Source organism: Eulemur rufifrons, chromosome 12, assembly GCF_041146395.1.
Source record: "Eulemur rufifrons isolate Redbay chromosome 12, OSU_ERuf_1, whole genome shotgun sequence".
Taxonomy (NCBI): domain Eukaryota; kingdom Metazoa; phylum Chordata; class Mammalia; order Primates; family Lemuridae; genus Eulemur; species Eulemur rufifrons.
Window position 1 is genome coordinate 21,876,529 of NC_090994.1, and position 17,817 is coordinate 21,894,345.

A 17,817-nucleotide genomic window follows, 5' to 3' on the forward strand; every position below is an offset into this window, starting at 1 on the left:
TTAGAATAAAGAAAGAAAGAAAAAAATGCTGCTAAATAGTGTGACAATGCCTTTTTTTATCAGTGTCAGAGATGTCAAAAATGTGGGAAAAATTCATCTTGGAACTGATTAAAGGTGTCTCTGGGAAACACTTAGAACAGCAGCTGGCACACAGTGCTTGCTACGGAAGTGAGAGCTACTGTCATCGTTGCTGAATTGCATTCTCACAAGAACCCGGTGATGAGTGAGTTCACCCTCATTTTACAGATGAGGAAACAGAAATTCAGGGAGATGCAGTAGCTTGACCAAGCTCACACAGCCAGTGAGTCCTCGGCAGGCATTTAAACCTGCCTTTGAGGTGCAATAATCTATAGTTATTGCAAGAGCTGGCAGCCGCCCACCAAGCTACCAGGGAGTTGGGAGCTGGGTTTTGTTCTCAATTGCATTAGCTTTCCTTAATCTGAGTTTTTTTTTCCCCTCTGGTATAATTACTCTCCTTCTTCCTCCCCCTCCTCCTTTGTACTTGGCTCTGATCTTTTTACTTTGCTGTTAATGGCTTCGGGTTTTACTGTATCTGCGTTTTGAATTGTAAGCAACCTCAAATCTTTTATGGCGGTAGGAGGGGTATAAATAAATATAAAGGCAAAAATTGGCATTTAAAGATGACATACAGCAAGAAAAAATGAGAGAGAATATGCCCACGATCACAGGTGGAGACATGTAGGCTTCACGCAGACACCCTTAGGAACTGCCCAGCAAGTGCCCCCGGGACATCCCGCTCTCTGGCTCCCTCCAGCCCTCCACAGAGAACCTCTGATGCTAAGTGCCCTGATAAAAATGCAGGAAGTGCCACTTGCCCCTCAAGCTGGTCATCTGCCACACCAGACTCTTTCCCATGACCCAATGAGACACGATGGGGTGGAGGGGAATTTGGGGGTACAGGGTCGGGGGATACAGTTAACTCTTCTAGGATCTTCTCTGGCTCTACTTGGCACCCCCAAAAAGGAGCATCTGCTTATTTCCCAGCTCTCTGTTGCAATGAATCTGAGGCGAGGGAGGGAATCCTAGGAGCTCCAAATGGAACCCACGTAAAAGGTATGTCACTGTTTTGACATCAGAAAGGAAGTCTCCAGAAGAGACTTTACTTGGGATTTTGTAGTCATCTCCCCACAGCCCTAGTGGCAGCCATGGCTGTCACAGGTCACAGAAAGATGCCACTTCTGCGTCACTCTCCCCACGTGATGAGCCTCGATATTCTTCCACTTCCGCCAGGCTTGCCATGTTCGTGTTAAGAGATAATGAATGAAATACGGCACCGTGGTACAGAGCTTTTGCCTCCCAAGTAGGGAGGCCATGGGCCGTCTAGAGGGTTGCATTTGTGACTCTGCTTGGGTTGGTCAGGAGGAGATCAGGGATGATCAGGGTGCAGGGAGTGTCCACAAAACTTCTCTCCACCCTCCCCCATGTGGTCTGAGACCTGCTGAGTTGAAGGCTGGGTGAGGAAGAAGGTGTATAAAGAGCAGTTGCATCCGGGAGCTTTGCCACGGCAAGGAGGGAGAGCATGCCACCCCTCAGGCCCCCGGAACGGAGCCTCCTGTTCTTCCAGTTCTGAATAAAAAGTACTCTAGGCTCAGATCCATCAGAAAGATCTATCAGCAAAGGAGGCGAGAGATGAAAATGGGTGTTCGGCTCTTCATTCACGTACGTGTAGTTCATGTCTTAAGGCTTCCAAGAAAGCAGCCGCACACGAAATCCCTTCCGATGCCGTCTGTATCTGAGCCTCCTGTGAGATAATCCTCTTAATGGAATATTTAAGAAATCGGATATAAATCACCAACCTTTTATCTCACGTGGAGATTCATATACCATAGGATCCACTGTGTATAAGTCTATCTACATACAGATGGTTGCAGGAGCCTTTTTGAGTGGATGTTGCCATGTTTGGAGGCTTGATATGTTTTTCAATATCTAAATCTTTTTTTTTCTGGAGATACGGGTGCAAAAATATATATTTTAGAGATCAGAGCCCAGAAAATAGACGTACCTAGAGACGTTTCAACACACATCCCTCTGAAAACCTTTTTTTGTCATTTGCAACCCTTAAAAATGCCTATTGTTATGACACACTCATAAATAACTTGATTTTGGCATATGCTTTCATACCAAACAGAAAATGAATAAATTAAATTTGATTTACAACCTTTTTCATTTTTATTAGCACTGTTCTGAAGAGTTTATGTAAGGGACCTGCCAGAGCAGCGATGCCAAATGTTTTAAGGCATTGGTATTGATATTATATAAATTAAGGTGTTTTAATTTGCATTCTTTAATTAACTAAATACTGGCAGAAAAATAAAACACAAGGGCAGCCCTGACTTATTGCCTCTATTAAACTGCTGACATCTCCAAAAAGATGCTGTATGTAATCCAATTCACGCAGGGGGTGGGGGGGGATACTAACACTCTTATTTGGCAAAACATATTGGGGTTTAAGAAACCAATATCCTGCTTTGCTTGCAGAGTGGTAAGGGGGAGGGTGTGTTCTTAAGAAGGTCTGAACTCCCATCCCCAAGGAAGAAGTTGACCAAATGCTTTAACTCTATCCTGCCCAGGCCTGAGCTGAGGGGTCGCTCGGCATGGCAGGCTCCTGGGTAGGGGGCCCTGGAGACCTTTACTGGAGGCCCTTGCCACCCAGGGCTGAATCCTGCCAATCTGAAAAGAGACGAGCTGGTTGAATTAATCAAGCAGATCCCATATCAGCACGATCGTACCGGAGACCAAGGAGAGGATTAGTCAAAGACCTGTCAGTGGAGCTGGCTGCTTCTGGTTCATCCTCTTCGTCACACCTGGGCCTCCAAACCATGAAAAACAGGTTTCTAAAAAAAAATGTGCCCCTTTCCAAACCCTGGGTCCTATCACCACCTCCAGACACTTTTTTTTTTTTTTTTTTGGAAACAGGGTCTCACTCTATCACCTGGGCTCGAGTGCAGTGGCCCAATCACAGCTCACTGCAACCTCAAACTCCTCAGCTGAAACCATCCTCCTGCCTCGGCCTCTTGAGTAGCTGGGACTACAGGAGCATGCCACCACACTTGGCTGGTTTTTTAATCTTTTGTAGAGCTGGGGTCTTGCTATGTTGCCCAGGCTGGTCTCAAACTCCTGGCCTCAAGAGATCCTCCTCCTGCCTCGCCCTCCCAAACTGTGGGATTACAGGCACACTGGGCCCAGAAACTGTTTTTTAATTCACCACCACAGAGAAGACAGCAGCCTCTTTCCAGACTAAGTGCATTCTTTCCTTTCTCTACTTGCCCTCATTTGTTCTTCGTGTCTGCTCTGTTATTCCTCTCCTGTAGGAGCAGAGTAAACTCTGGTAAGGTCTCATCTTCTGTCATTTTCCCTCCAGACTTTTGGGGAGGAGCAGCTGTAAGGAGAAGATTCCAGTTTCCAGTTGTTGAGATTTCTCCTCAAGCACAGGCTGAGAAAACTGAGTTTTGCTTCCCTGAGCCCACAGAGCTCTCCACCGTCCACCTGTACAACTGTTCTCTTGCCATTCTGAGGACGCGTCTTGCATTCTTAGCCAAGTCTGGGGAGCATCGTGTCAAGGGCCGAGATCTAGGGGCCTCTTGGGTATTTGCTGAGTTGTGAGTTGAACAGAGACATCAGACAGGTGATAGGATAACGTGGGGCTGGGCACAGGGCTCACTGCTCCTGGCACCCACACCCCCTCCACACTGTCATTCATCATTGCCTCTTGGGGACAGCCCCTGTGAGATGCAGTTCCAGGGGCCCCCGCCAAGCCCAATCGCCTGGGTCTCTGAGCACTGTCATCACGCAATGTCCCCACCCACCCCAGCTTTCTCCCTCCCTGGCCGGTTTTCTTTATTTGCTCAAGGAAGAAAGGACGCATTCCAACTTTTAATAAGGAAAACACTGTTCTCCCTTTGCCAGCTTCCTATCCCCTTCCCTGCCTCAAAAAAAAAAAAAAAATCTCACTTTCTTGTCGTCTCCCATCTTGCAGCTCTGTCAGTTGTTTTAAAACAACTGTTTTAAAACATGTCTCCTGTCATAAATAAAGTCGTCATTATGCCTCTTGACTGCAGTGGTGAAAAATTCACTCAGCTCCGAGAGAGGACAGACACCCCGGGGAGCCGGTTCAGGCCCGACGTGGAATGAGAAGAAACACAAGGAAAGGGACGCGTTCTGCTCGTGGTTTTTGCCTCCTGTAGCTTTTCTGGTTCTGGTTGTTTGGGGGATTTTTGTTGCTATTGTTTTTTTTTTTTAAATCATTTGTACATTGGTTTATTTGTTTAAAGAAATTAGTAAGAAAAACAAAGACAGCCAGGCAGAAGGCGGTGGTGTTGAACTTGTCAACGTCAGGCCTTGGGAGACACGGCAGGGGTGCCCAGGACGCCAGGTGAAAGTCCTTCAGCGCCTGGGGCAGGGCAGTGAGGGAGATGTGCCCAGCAGGAATTGGAATTCTTGCTAGAAGTTTCCTTCAGACATCTTGAAATTTCCATTTATCCTGAATCACAAGCCCATCAAGACTCTGACTAGTACTGATCCTTCTTCCAAGGGTCACAGGGTTAAGTTCACTAACCAAGAGTGAGCTTTGATGCCATGGCCCAAGGAGGCCCCAGCCCAAGCTGTGAGTCCTTTTGAGGAGAAGCTGCGGAAACCAGAACGCCTGAGGAGTAGGATGCTCAGCTTCACTTTTTTGCTTTTGGGTAAATGGTTGATAAAGCAAAATCCTCATCGTCTCAACCTTTATTGAGACATCGTATCGATGCACCCTTTGTACCCTTGAATTTTGCAAGTGATACCTCCTTAAAAAATAAATGAAAATAAGGACAGGTGGAATATGGTGGCTCACACCTCTAATCCCAGCACTTTGGGAGGCCAAGGCTGGAGGATTGCTTGAGCCAAGGAGCTCGAGACCAGCCTGGGCAACATAGCAAGACCCCATCTCTACAAAAAATTTTTAAAAACTAGCCAGGCATAGTGGCATACCTGTAGTCCCAGCTACTCAGGAGACTGAGACAGGAGGATCGCTTGAGCCCAGGAGTTTGAGGTTGCTGTGAGCTATGATGATGCCACTGCACTCTAGCCAGGGTGACAGAGTGAGACCCTGTCTCAAAATAAAATAAAATAAAATAAAATAAGGACAAAATAAAGATGAATTTCCTGCCTTGATGAGTACTCTACTAACAATAATTATTTATTTCATGCTTCACAGCTCTCATTCTGGAAATTCACGGTTAGGAAGGGAGGTGAACCTTTCCTGACACCACCAGCACTATTTTCTATATTGTCTCTGATGCAACCTTTGCCTTGTTCAAGAGCATGAACAAGAAAAGTCTAGAGTTTTGTTAAGGCTCACTTATTGGAACTCCTGCTATGTTAAATATATATTTGTCAATATCCTGGATTCTTTTAGGCCAGATTTGACTTATGCCTCTCCTCCGTCTTCTTATCTCACCAAATGAGGGAGAGGGTGGGAAGAGGAAAAGGAGCCCATAGAAGTAAGAGGTTTTCTTAAATCCAAAGACGGAAATGGAACCACTTCTTCCATGAGTCTTCATAGTTCTCCAAATGAATGTGACCAGAAGGTCCCAGGGGTATTTCCCATGTATTCCTGCCTGAGGCCCCAGCTGAATTTGAAACCCAGTTCAAGGCTGTCCTACCAACTTTCTTAAAAGAGGCTTGTTTTGAATGCATGTAGCTTTTGACCCAGCAATTTCACACCTAGGAATCTACCCTGTAATAGTGCTAGCACACACTGAGAATGAAAAACACATATATATAGTATATGTCATATACACATACTATACATGTTATATATATTATGGAGAGAGTGCATGTGTGTGTGTGTGTGTGTGTGTGTATGTGTGTGTATGTGTTATTCACTGTAGGAGCAAAAGGTTAGAAACCATCTAATGTCCATAAGAAAGGGACTAGTTAAATTAACTGTAACATCCATGTAACAATGCTATAACACTGGAAAAAAATAAAACAAACTCAATAAGCAGTCTCTAAAATATATTAATTTTTTAAAGCAGACCAGTTTGTATAGTATGTTACCATTCATGTATAAAAGGGGGAAAGAATATCTACATATGCATTTGCTAATATCTGAACAAAATATCTCTGGAACGACAGACAAAACAAACACACAGCATTGGTGCACCGGGAAGGGAAACTAGATCGAAAGAGGGGTTTTTTTTATTCACGGTACATTCTCATTGCTTTGGAATCTGGTGCTATGGGAATGCACTTCATCATTCATAAATAAATGCATTTTTCAACAAAATAAAAATAATTTAAAATCACTTTTAAAGGGGGCTCATTATGCAAATCCCCACTCTGAGTGGGGCCGCTGTACTCTTGGCCTTCAGTTTGGCTGGGCCCCCTGCTCCTCTGAGCAGAGGCTGGCAGACGGCCACTGAAATAAACATGACTCGAAATTTTTCTAACATACTGGAATTTGGTTTTATCAAATACAACTTGTGATAATCAAGCCACGGCCTGAGCAGCTGTCCCCTTTTCATAAATCGTGTTCTTTGAAATGCGTTTGAGGCTGCACATCCCAGCTGGGTGGAAGCCCAGCCCCAGAAGGAAATGTCACCTTCACTGATGAAGAGGTGTGATACCTGCCTATACAACTGAGCCACTGGGTCGGCCACCCACCAAGGTCTTCTGGAGGGCCTGGGGTGCCCATCAGCTCCAGTGGGTGGTAGCTCAGCACAGCGGGGGAGGGGGTGGGGACACGGTGCCACTGGGGACACATGGTCCCTGCTTCCCATTTCAGGTGCCTTTCACCCTGGTACTGGATTCCTCTTACACCAAGATGAGAGAAGGTGCGCGAACACACCTAGAATGGCGTCTGCACCTAGAAGGCAGACGCCATTGATTAACGTTGGTTAACTTCCATTCATTGCACTTGAGAACAGTGGGGGAGAAAACCCTCGTGTCCTTTTCTGCCTCAGTTTCCTCTCTACACTACTTCTCATTTCTCAGGATGAAAGGAAAATCCTGGTGGAGAAGTCCAGCCCTCTCAAAATGATTAAAGTCATTTGTCTCCACTTTCTCCTGCTGTTCTCTCCCTGCTTTGAGCTGCCCTCTCTCTCCTCTTGCCCTGGTCTGTTGAGCAGCCCATGAATGAACCGTCTGGTTTTGAATCCTGGACCTTCCACATTCCAGCTGTGTAACTCCGGCAAGTTCCTTAACCTCTCTGGGCCTCAGCGCCTCACCTATGAAACTTGCATAATAACAGCGCCCACCTGGTTGGTTGGCTGTGAGAAGTCCCTGAGTTATGACATATAAGGTGCTCAGAACAGTGTGTGGCACAGGATAAGTGCTCCAAAAATGCTATTATTACCCTGGGTGGGACACTCTGTCTGCTAATCACAATTGAGGTGTTGGCTGATAACAAGGGTGTGATGCCTCCCAACAGTATTTGCAACTTAAAAGAGGAAGCTCTAAGAAACTTGAAGGCCCAGAGGAACAAAGTAGTCAAGGGTGAATGCCCAGGGCTAGGGTCAATGTATCTGGGCGGGCAGGCAAAGGAAGGAGAACTTCAAAAGCACACCTACTCTCATCCCCCTGGCGGAGGGCCTGCCTATCTCCCCAGGGGCTGATAGGAGATAAATGAAACCACTTCTTCAAAGCAGCTGCTCAAGGACCCGGATCAAACGCACTGGCTTGCAGATAAGCTTCAGTCTACATTTCCTTTTGTCCCTTCCTTCCCACCACAGCTCTAAAGGAAATTCTTGGGGGAGGAAAAGGAGTTAATTCTTCCCTCTTTTATCAAAAGGAGCTAGCTCCCCTGTCCACACAGCTATGGGGCAATGGAAGGTAACAGACCAAGCACCAGGGAGGGGGTTGAAAAGGCCTCACTCTGTGCCCACCCTGCCAGCCGTTTGCTGTGCGACTTCAGGCTCTTCCTTAAGCTCTCAGAGCCTGTTTCTTCGTCTGTGAAACAAGGCTAAGAACACCTGCCCAAAACAACTCAGAAAATTATTGTGAGATGATGGATGCAAAAATGCACGTGGCAAAACATTTTAACATGTTTATACAGTCAACATTTTGAAAAATACAGTCATCCTCCTTAAATCTTTGGAGAATACGGTAAGGTGTGATATAAATAAATAGCCCTATGCAAGATACGTAAAATTCCTATTCATTCATCAACAAAGATTCAATGGGCACCAATTGCATTGACACCGCCCGAATTCACCACCCGCCAACTCCATCACCTCTTACCAGCTAGGACATCAGGCAAGTTACTTAAACTCTCTGTGCCTGTGAAATGGGGGTAACAGAACCTGCTTCATAGGGTTTCTGTAAGAATTAAAAGAGACAATGCAGGGAAGTGCTTGAGCACTGTTCTAAGCACTTGAGCAACACTCAGTATTGGCTGCCGCCATGATGGTTCCACACTCTGCTAGGCAGCAAGAATACGAGAAGGTTGAGGAAAACACAGCAGCATTCACAGTCCAGTGGGAGATCAGACAAGGAACAAACACTGGCAGATACCAGGCGTTCTGTATAACAATAGGACATAATAGGAACTGAGAGCAGAGAAGAGCAAGCTGCTTGGGTCACTGGGAGGGCAGGCTTCCTGCAAAGCAGGCTGTCCTCCCCTTAGCCTGTTTGTTCCCACTGTTCCTGGGTGTCCCTCTCGTGCCCCAGGGATGGCACAGTGGCCGAGGAGCTGCCTCGCAGTGCCCTGAGTGCAGCAGTGCTAAACCAGGGCTCCCGGCCAAGGCAATAATGGCCAGCCGCTGAAAGATACTAAGCACCAGGGAGGAAAATCAAGTTCTCCATGAGGCAGACTTTTTAGAGCTCTTACAGCTTGAAAAAAAAAAAAAAGTAAATAGTTACCCAGTGCGGTATTATTTCATGTTGTTGCCATTAGGGTTTGAGTGTTATGCAGAAAGAGGCCATCATTCAGGGGAGGATGGACACCACACATTAACCCCATGCGACAAATCGACCACCTCTGGGTCTTAACCTGACTCAGGTATTTTTTCCCGGGTGGTGAATTTTATGTAAATTGAAATGGGGGGGGATCTATAAATATTCACTGTTTCCTAAAGGCTTCCTAAAGGATTTTCTTGATGGCTTGTGGGGGACATTTTTTTTTAAGACACATTTGACTGGAGGCTGGGCGAAGGTTACTCTCATTGCTGTAGATTTCTGGGACAGCATGGCTCTTCGGGTGGGTGGCCAGTGCTGAGATTTTCTGGATTCAGTCACTGAAGTGACTGTTCCTGCAGACACAGATGGCGCCATCAGTGGCTGCCAGCATTTACCTGGGACTTTCTTTGTGGCAAGCACAAAACAGGTGACACGCATTGTCTGCTTTTGGTCTCCCAACTCTGAGCTGGCCACGCTTACATTTTACACAGGAGGAAACTGAGGCTTAGGAAGGTTGACTTGCCCAGGGTCCCCACAGCAGTGTGGTTCAGAGGCCTGACTCCAAGGGACCACTCTGCCTCTCCCTGGTCACCTCATTCTCTTCAGCTTTAACTGGAGATGACATGCATAATTGTCATTCTTCACCGCAGTGTCCTGGGGGCATTCTCAGGCAGCCCACTTCCCTGTCCCATTTTAATGGTGGCTGTTCGGTCCCAGGGCAGTCTGAGAAGGGCTTGGATACAGCAAGGTGCCTTAACTGCACATCTGCCACTTTTTTGCAAGGGCAGGGAGGACTTGTGCCATATGCCCTGCACAGCGATGTCTTACGCAAACTGTCCAACCACACCCCTAGCTCAACGCACTGGCCACAGGTGTTCCTCAATAAACACGCCCGGCCCGAACACTGAGCCAGAGTCTCTCCCAGGTGGCAAGCCATTCCTCTGAAAACTGCACTTGCTTTAAGGCCACCAGGGCTGCATTTAGGGCTCCATATAGGTTAACATTTCAGCTAAGTGAATGTCAGATGCTGATGGTAATAGTCATCTAGTAGTGTTTTAATTAGGCCTCCGGCCTGGCCAAATATGGTTTTCCATTTTCTCTCCTAAGGCGATCGGATGGATCCAGTCAAAGAAACCCTGCTGCCCTTACCAGCAAGCAGGCCAAAGAATGTCCCTCCTCCCTCCTTTACTCCCCAAAGCCAGTGTGTCCTGCCACTCTCCAGGTGGGGAGGAACAGGCCTGGCCCACACTGCGGTGCTGTCTGACACCTGCCCCTATCAGTGATGACTGCTGGGAGCTCAGGGAGGGAGGGGTTTCTAAAAGGACAAACCAGTATTACCAGGCAAATTCCCCACCCCCGCCCCAGCCGGACAGCCTGTCCTCACCTCCTCTTTTCTCTCTTCCTTTCTTTCATTCACCACCTTTCCCCCTCTCTTTTCTTCTCCAAATACAGAGTGAATATTTTATCATTCTCCATTCTCCTTTCTTTCCAAATTGTTCAATGCCTCTTCTCGCTCCCTCCCTCCACTTTTCCTCTGGACTTATGTATGTCCCATTAATCATTTCCAACACACATCTGCTTGGGCCCTAGAAGGATGCCTGGGCTGGCTCTCACAGCTGGGCTGGTCACAATAACCAGGGAGCCTTTCATCTTCCCTGCCTCCTAGGTCTCCCCTCTGCCCAGCTCCTCCTCCTCCCAGCGCCTACGGGGGCCAGGCCTCCTGCACCCTGGCTTCCTTCTGCTGGGCCTGCTCTGCACAGCAGCCTCCTGAAGGCCAGATGGCCTTGTAGGTGGAAGCCACCTGCAGTGGACTTTTAAAGGTGGTGTTGGCAGTGACAGCAATGTCAATGCACAGAGGCCGGCATGAGCTAAGGGGAGGTAGGGGAGGGTAGCGCCCGCCTCGATCAAATAAATCGAACCACCCCCTCCCCTTCCATCCCTCTTGCTGCCATATGGGAAACACCTCCCTGTCAGAGCATCCCTTGCCGTTCAGTTTAACCTGATTTTTACCAAAATTAAAACTGGAGGAAAGTGTAATTACAGCCTGTGTAATTTCTAAGAGTTCTATCCATACTACCCCAAAACCAGCATGAATCCAGGGAGTACATTCAGTTTAGTGTATGATTGATATGGCCTGGGAGCGGTGCCTGCTGTCTTCTCTACTGAGCACGACAAAGGTTCGTGATTGCTATTTCTATGACAGTTATTTTCTTCTGTTGGAAGAACCCCTTTGAAATCCCCTAACCCCATCTTGGGTTCTCATGTCCTCTGAAGGCATCAGTCAGCGTGGCAGCGTCAGGAACCGGTAGTCCCAGAGCAATACGCCTCGAGTGACAGGCCTGACAATCTGAGTGACGGCTTGGGACTGGGAAAGTAGTACTCGGAGCGCAGCAGCGACACCAGCGCGCCTCGGCTAGCCGCCGAGAGCACCGAGACCTGGTGTCTTCAAAGGCCGGCGCCCAGAGAACCAGCTTCGCCAGGAACTTTGATGTCAGGACTATGACTACGTAAAATCTCTGCCAAGGGCGAAGCCGGTAATGCGCACGTTATCCAAAAAGCGCGGGGACTCGGGGAGGGAGTTGTTTTTAATTAAAAGTTTTTATCCCGAAATTTCCCTGGGGAAAGCTGGTGCATTTTCCTTCCCCCCTCCCCCGCCCCCCGCGAGAAGGACGAAGGGGCGTCTCTGAAGTTTGAGACGACCTGCGGCACATACAGATCTCCCGTCCTGTAGGATACCGGCGTCTCGTGATCCCGGGTCCCCCCAAAATAGCAGCTAGGCACAGCACGGTGAGGAAAGTTTACGCCTTTAAACAGGACACGATGAGAAACCTGAAACACCCAAGCAGCGAACCTATAAATCAGTGCGCAGGCACAGCGCGCCAGGCGCGCCAGGGCGGCGCGCACAGGCCTGGGGACCGCGCTTCGCCGCGACCGTCTCACCCCGGAAGGGAGTCAAACTTGCAGGCTGCGCACTGGACAGGCTCAAAGTAGTTGGAGCTGCTTACGCCCGTCCGGGAACGGCGGGCGCTCCGAGGCTCGGGCGCTTCCAAGCGAACACACCCGGGAGAGGCCAGTTGGGGAAAGGAGCGGGGCTGAAGCAGAGCCGGAGCCGCGCGGGAGAAGGACCCGGGCTCCCAAGGCGCGGCCCGCCCCACGGCGGCCTCTGGGGAAGGCTTGGACGCCGCAGCACCCGAGCCGGCGCCGTGCGCTCCCTCCCACCTCTACCCAACCCCAGACGCACTCCGCCAGCACAGTGACAGCCCCCGCCAGCGCCACCCCTCAGTGGTGGGCAGGCGGAGAGGAGAGCGCGCAACAGGAAAGCCAGCTGAGGGTAGGGCGCAGGGCCCAGGGTTCCGGAGAAGTCCGATCCTTGGTGGGACCCCGAGGCGGGCCGGCGCGGTCGGGGGTGGGGGAGGAGCACAGCGAGCGGCAAAGGCCCTGGTGGCGGCGGCGCGCGCGGGCGCGGCCCCTTTAAGACTCTGCCCTCCCCCGGCGGCGCCGGCCTCCGCCCGCGCTGTCCCCGCCCCGGGGTCCCGGCGAGAGCTGCGATTGGGCGGGCGCGGCGATCCCTTTGAAGTGTGGCTGCCGATCGCGGCTATTTGACGCGCGGCTCGCGGAAGGCGAAGGTTTTTGTGTTGCTAGCCCGGACCGGCGGCGGCGGTGGAGGAGGGGAGGCGGCGCGGAGGCGCGGCCACTGCTGCACCGACCGGCGCTGCGGCGCGAGCCCACCCGCCCGGAGCTCGCCGCCCCGGCGCTCCCCTCCCTCCCCGCCCCCAGCGGCGCTGCCTCCTCCAAATGAGCGATTCGCCCGCTGGATCTAACCCAAGGACACCCGAAAGCAGCGGCAGCGGCAGCGGCGGCGGCGGGAAGAGGCCGGCGGTGCCGGCGGCGGTGTCCCTCTTGCCCCCGGCGGACCCCCTGCGCCAGGCGAACCGGCTCCCGATCAGGGTCCTGAAGATGCTGAGCGCTCACACTGGTCACCTCCTGCACCCGGAGTACCTGCAGCCGCTGTCCTCCACCCCTGTCAGCCCCATTGAGGTCAGTCCCCCTCCTGCCCGCCCCTCGCCAGCCCCATCCGCCCGCCGCCGGGCCCAGGACCCGCTCCCTGCGCCCGGCTCAGTGCGGCGCTCCGGCCTGGCCACGCTGGCGGGCTGAGCGCGGAGGAACAGAAAAAGAGGGGTCAGAGCCCACCAGGTTCTCCCCCGCGTCCCCGTGGAAGGCTCTCCTTCCACGCTCGCCCTCCGGAGCTACGTGGTTTCTCTCGGATTGGGTTTGCTCCTGTAGCCCCCACCGGGTCCTTTCCTCTTCCCCCGGCACCCGCTTTCCAGCCCAGAGGCGATCTCTCCCGGGCCTTCCCTGCCCCCACCCGCGTTTGTTCTCTTTGAAGCCGGGGCGCCGGGTCCCACCCGGCCAGGGGGCTCTCCACCCGGGCACTCCCGACCCCCCGGGTCTTTCTTCCACCCACTTCCCCGGGTGCCCTCCCCGGAGGGAGGGGCTACTAGGGGAGCGCCAGCTACCGCCCCTCCCTTAGAATCCTGCTCCCCGCGCCTACCCCGCGGCGCCATCGCTAGAAACCTGTCCCAGGCGAAGTTCTCCCAAACTGGAAGAATAAGTTTTTTCCTAGGCCGAGAGGAGGGGGGGGTTAGAGGGAAGGGGAGAGTCACAGTCCCAACTCCAGAGAAGTGGCTTCTCCCGCGGTGGTCCTGGGCGAGCCCCTGCCACCGGCCGGTTCCCCGGGGCCTGTGGCGCACTCCAGTCCGCCCAGCTGCCCGCCCGGCCCGGCCCTCGCCCTCGGCCCTTCGCCGCAAGGCCCTGCCCGCCCCGTCGCGCCGCCCACGCGCCAGCGCCTCCCGCGTCGCCCCTCTCCTCGGCGCCCCCGCCTGCTCGTGGGTCTGTTAGCCTCACTCCTCCCTCCCCTTGCCGCTGTCTCCCACAGCTGGACGCCAAGAAGAGTCCACTGGCGCTGCTGGCCCAGACCTGCTCGCAGATCGGCAAGCCGGACCCGCCGCCTTCCTCCAAGCTCAACTCGGTGGCGGCGGCGGCCAACGGGCTGGGAGCCGACAAGGACCCTGGCCGCTCCGCCCCGGGCGCCGCCTCCGCGTCCGCAGCCCTCAAGCAGCTGGGGGACTCCCCCGCCGAGGACAAGTCCAGCTTCAAGCCCTACTCCAAGGGCTCCGGGGGCGGCGACTCCCGCAAGGACGGCGGCTCCTCCTCCGTGTCCTCCACCTCCTCGTCGTCCTCCTCTTCCCCGGGAGACAAGGCGGGATTCAGGGTCCCCAGCGCCACCTGCCCGCCCTTTCCCCCGCATGGAGCGCCAGTCTCCGCGTCGTCTTCCTCGTCCTCGCCCGGCGGCTCCCGCGGCGGCTCCCCGCACCACTCTGACTGCAAGACCGGCGGCGGGGGCGGCGCCGGGGAGCTGGACAAGAAAGACCAGGAGCCCAAGCCCAGCCCGGAGCCCGCGGCCGTGAGCCGCAGCGGCGGTGGCGAGCCGGGCGCCCATGGCGGCGCCGAGGCCGGGGCCTCCGGGCGCAAGTCGGAGCCGCCCTCGGCTCTGGTGGGGGCCGGCCACGTGGCGCCAGTGTCGCCCTACAAGCCGGGTCACTCGGTGTTCCCGCTGCCGCCCTCCAGCATCGGCTACCACGGCTCCATCGTGGGCGCCTACGCCGGCTACCCGTCCCAGTTCGTGCCTGGCCTGGATCCTAGCAAGTCCGGCCTCGTGGGCGGCCAGCTGTCGGGGGGCCTGGGCCTGCCGCCCGGCAAACCGCCCAGCTCCAGCCCGCTCACCGGGGCCTCCCCGCCCTCCTTCCTGCAGGGATTATGCCGCGACCCCTACTGCCTGGGGGGCTACCACAGCGCCTCGCACCTCGGCGGCTCCAGCTGCTCCACTTGCAGCGCCCACGACCCGGCCGGGCCCAGCCTGAAGGCGGGAGGCTACCCGCTGGTGTACCCCGGGCACCCGCTGCAGCCCGCCGCGCTCTCGTCCAGCGCCGCGCAGGCCGCGCTGCCGGGCCACCCGCTCTACACCTACGGCTTCATGCTGCAGAACGAGCCGCTGCCGCACAGCTGCAACTGGGTGGCGGCCAGCGGGCCGTGCGACAAGCGCTTCGCCACCTCGGAGGAGCTGCTCAGCCACCTACGGACTCACACGGCCCTGCCGGGCGCCGAGAAACTTCTGGCCGCCTACCCCGGGGCCTCGGGCCTGGGCAGCGCTGCCGCCGCCGCCGCGGCCGCCGCCTCCTGCCACCTACACCTCCCCCCGCCCGCCGCCCCCGGCAGCCCCGGGTCGCTGTCATTGCGGAGTCCACACACTTTGGGGCTAAGCCGGTACCACCCCTATGGCAAGAGCCACTTATCCACAGCAGGGGGCCTGGCCGTGCCGTCCCTCCCCACAGCCGGACCCTACTACTCGCCATACGCGCTGTACGGACAGAGACTAGCCTCAGCCTCGGCGCTCGGATACCAGTAACTACAGCTCTTCCTCCCGGCCCTGTCCCTCCCCGTCCCCTTGCCCCTCCCCCCACCGCTGTCGCCGCTGCAACCTCCACTACTGCTTGTCCCTGCCGGGATTCCCCGCCCAGACCCTCCCCACCGGACTGTGTATTTATTTACTGTAATGTTAGCTTACAAGCTGGGAATATAAGTGCATTAACGGCCCACATGAGTCAATGGTATGCAAAAAGTCTGTGTTTCCCCAAATAATAATATTAATCACATAAATAACTACATGATCCCCACCCCTCTTCCTTTTCTCCCCCCCCCTTTTCTTAGGTATAAGTTTTAAATTTTTATTCCTTTTCCTTTTTTTTTTTTTTTTTTTTTGGGAGAGGAAGGAGAGTGGGGTACCTGGGTTCTTCTGCTTTGATTTCGCTCCCTGGGGAGTTTCTTGCATGAGTCTTAACTGTTAAAACTACATTTCCCCCTTCTCTCTTGCCCTCTTTCGCCTCATTCCCTCTTGTTTCCTTCCATTCGAGGTTCTATTTTTTCTTTGTACAAGTAACAGATTTTTTTTTTTTTTAATAACACATTTGGGGGAGTGGAGCGGGCCACCTTGGTGGCAGGAGGTCCTGAGCGCTATTGACTGGGAACTCTGCGACTCCTCCCTAGCGACCCTCTCCTCTTAGGGTGCTGGGTACGGGCCCTGGCCTCCCAAATTAGAGCTTTGCTCCCCTACCTTGCTCTGAGCACGGAGAGCCCTGACCCCAACAGGTTCCCCCTGTGGAGGGGCCCAGATGGCCTCCGCCAGAGCCTTTCCGTCCACCTTTACCTTCCAGGCCCCCTCCCGGACCTGACGCCCGGTGGTCACACTGCCTGCTGTTGGGGCACCTCCAGGGCTCCTCTTAATTAAAAGTCCTGGAAGGCCCCGCTGGCGCTGGCGTGGAATTTGCTCCTTACATTTTGCGAAGTGCTTTATAGTCATTGTTTTTCTCTCCCTGGTTGGGGCAATGACCCCTCCCCTGGCGTAGGGGCGGGGTCGGTGATTCTCGCTAGATGCCCCCAAAGCAACGTCAGCGGGCGTTACAACCTTGTTAGCTCTGCTGGGGGGAGGTTGGGGTGCCGGAGCACACGGATCACAGCAGCCCCCGCCCTCTCCCGCCTGACCCGGCAGAGCCCCCAAAGTTGGCCGTGGGCCTCTGCAGGCGCCCACAGTGGCCGAGACGTAAGACCTGGCCCCTGGGTCTTCTGCCCACACCCCTTCCTCCCGGTCTCTTGCAGCAGCGCGGGGGCTGCGGGGCCTGTTCGGGATGAATAGAGCTCTCCCTTGGTAAGACTTATTTTGTTAATAAATGGAATACTTGGCTATATTCACACCGTGGTGTTTCTCTCTTGCATCACCCACCGCCCCACTTCCAAACACCTAAGCAGATGCCCTTCTTTTATTCTTGTTTAGAATACCTTATGGTTTCCTTCTGTGATTTCCGTTCAAGGACAACTTTAATGCCTTTCCTCCAGAAAGGGGGGAGGAAACAAAACTTATGCCAACGCATTACGAATAACATAAAACCACTTTTATTTTTTTCCACTTGGTTATTTAGCTCCCAGCCTCACTTCAAAAGCCTTGACATTTCCTGGGGCCAGGGTGGAGGGCGTGTGTGAAAGTGGATTTTGCTCCCAACGAGCCCAGGTTCGAGGTGCGCGGGGGCCCGAGAAGGGAAGCAGCCCCGAGGGCTCCAGCTGGGACTCGCCGCAACGCCGTCCGGACCCGCGGGCGGGGACGACGTGCCTTTGGCGCCACCTCGTGGCAGGAAGACGCGCGACATGCAGAGAAGCCGCAACCAGCTCCAGCCCCGACGGCACCTTCGCGCGTCCCATCCTCTAAATGAAGAGGGTTTCTACTTGCTGTGTTTTGGGGGGCGAGGGGACGGGGTTCCTCTCTTTCCTGACCAAAGGGCAAATGCACCTGCTGAGAAGGTTGCTTCTCAAGGCTTGGGAGCTCCCCTCAGCCAGCGCTGGGGTGTCGACCTGCTTATCTGCACCCCCGAAACTTTTTGGAGCGGGGTTTGGGGTTTTGCTGAGAAGGTGCGGCTATTACTCAGGACCTTGAAGCCACTCTCAGTCCAGTGGGGACGGGCTTCTTGTCTGTCTTCTGGACCCTCGCACGACCGACACAGGCTTCTGCATCCTCGGGCGATAGAGGGTGGGTGCTCTTTACTGGGATGTTGGCCAGGACACCTGCCCACTGCGCGAGTGTGCGAGGCCGGAGGAGAGGATGCCCACGGGGCGCCCCAGTCCCCTCCTGCCCAGTGCCGGCTGCTGTCCGCACCCTCCGGCAGTGAGAGCGGGGCGCGGGCTCCACGGGGCGCGGGCTCTGCTCTCCGCGCACGCGGCCAGGACGCGGGGGCTCCCGGCCTCTTGGCGGCGCTCCTGTCCGTGGGTGCCGCGTGGCTGGGGAGCTGTTGTGCTTCGCTTCTTCTGTGAGGAGCG

The 17,817-nt window shown here is 54.1% G+C and overlaps 1 protein-coding gene across 1 annotated transcript; it reads left to right on the forward strand.

The window, feature by feature from the left end:
• The first annotated feature begins 12,567 nt into the window (after positions 1-12,567).
• On the forward strand, positions 12,568-15,573 carry ZNF703 (zinc finger protein 703). Its single transcript, XM_069485259.1, has 2 exons — positions 12,568-12,933; positions 13,832-15,573. The coding sequence occupies exons 1-2, from the start codon at positions 12,691-12,693 to the stop codon at positions 15,359-15,361; spliced, it is 1,773 nt and encodes a 590-aa protein (XP_069341360.1). The 5' UTR covers positions 12,568-12,690; the 3' UTR covers positions 15,362-15,573.
• Positions 15,574-17,817: the final 2,244 nt, after the last annotated feature.

What these genes read in the sequence shown, in the direction of transcription:
- ZNF703 (XM_069485259.1), top strand. Translation starts at nt 12,691, where the DNA reads ATGAGCGATTCGCCCGCTGGATCTAACCCAAGGACACCCGAAAGCAGC. An exon ending in CCCCTGTCAGCCCCATTGAG is followed by an intron (nt 12,934 to 13,831) that starts GTCAGTCCCCCT and finishes TGTCTCCCACAG; the next exon opens with CTGGACGCCAAGAAGAGTCC.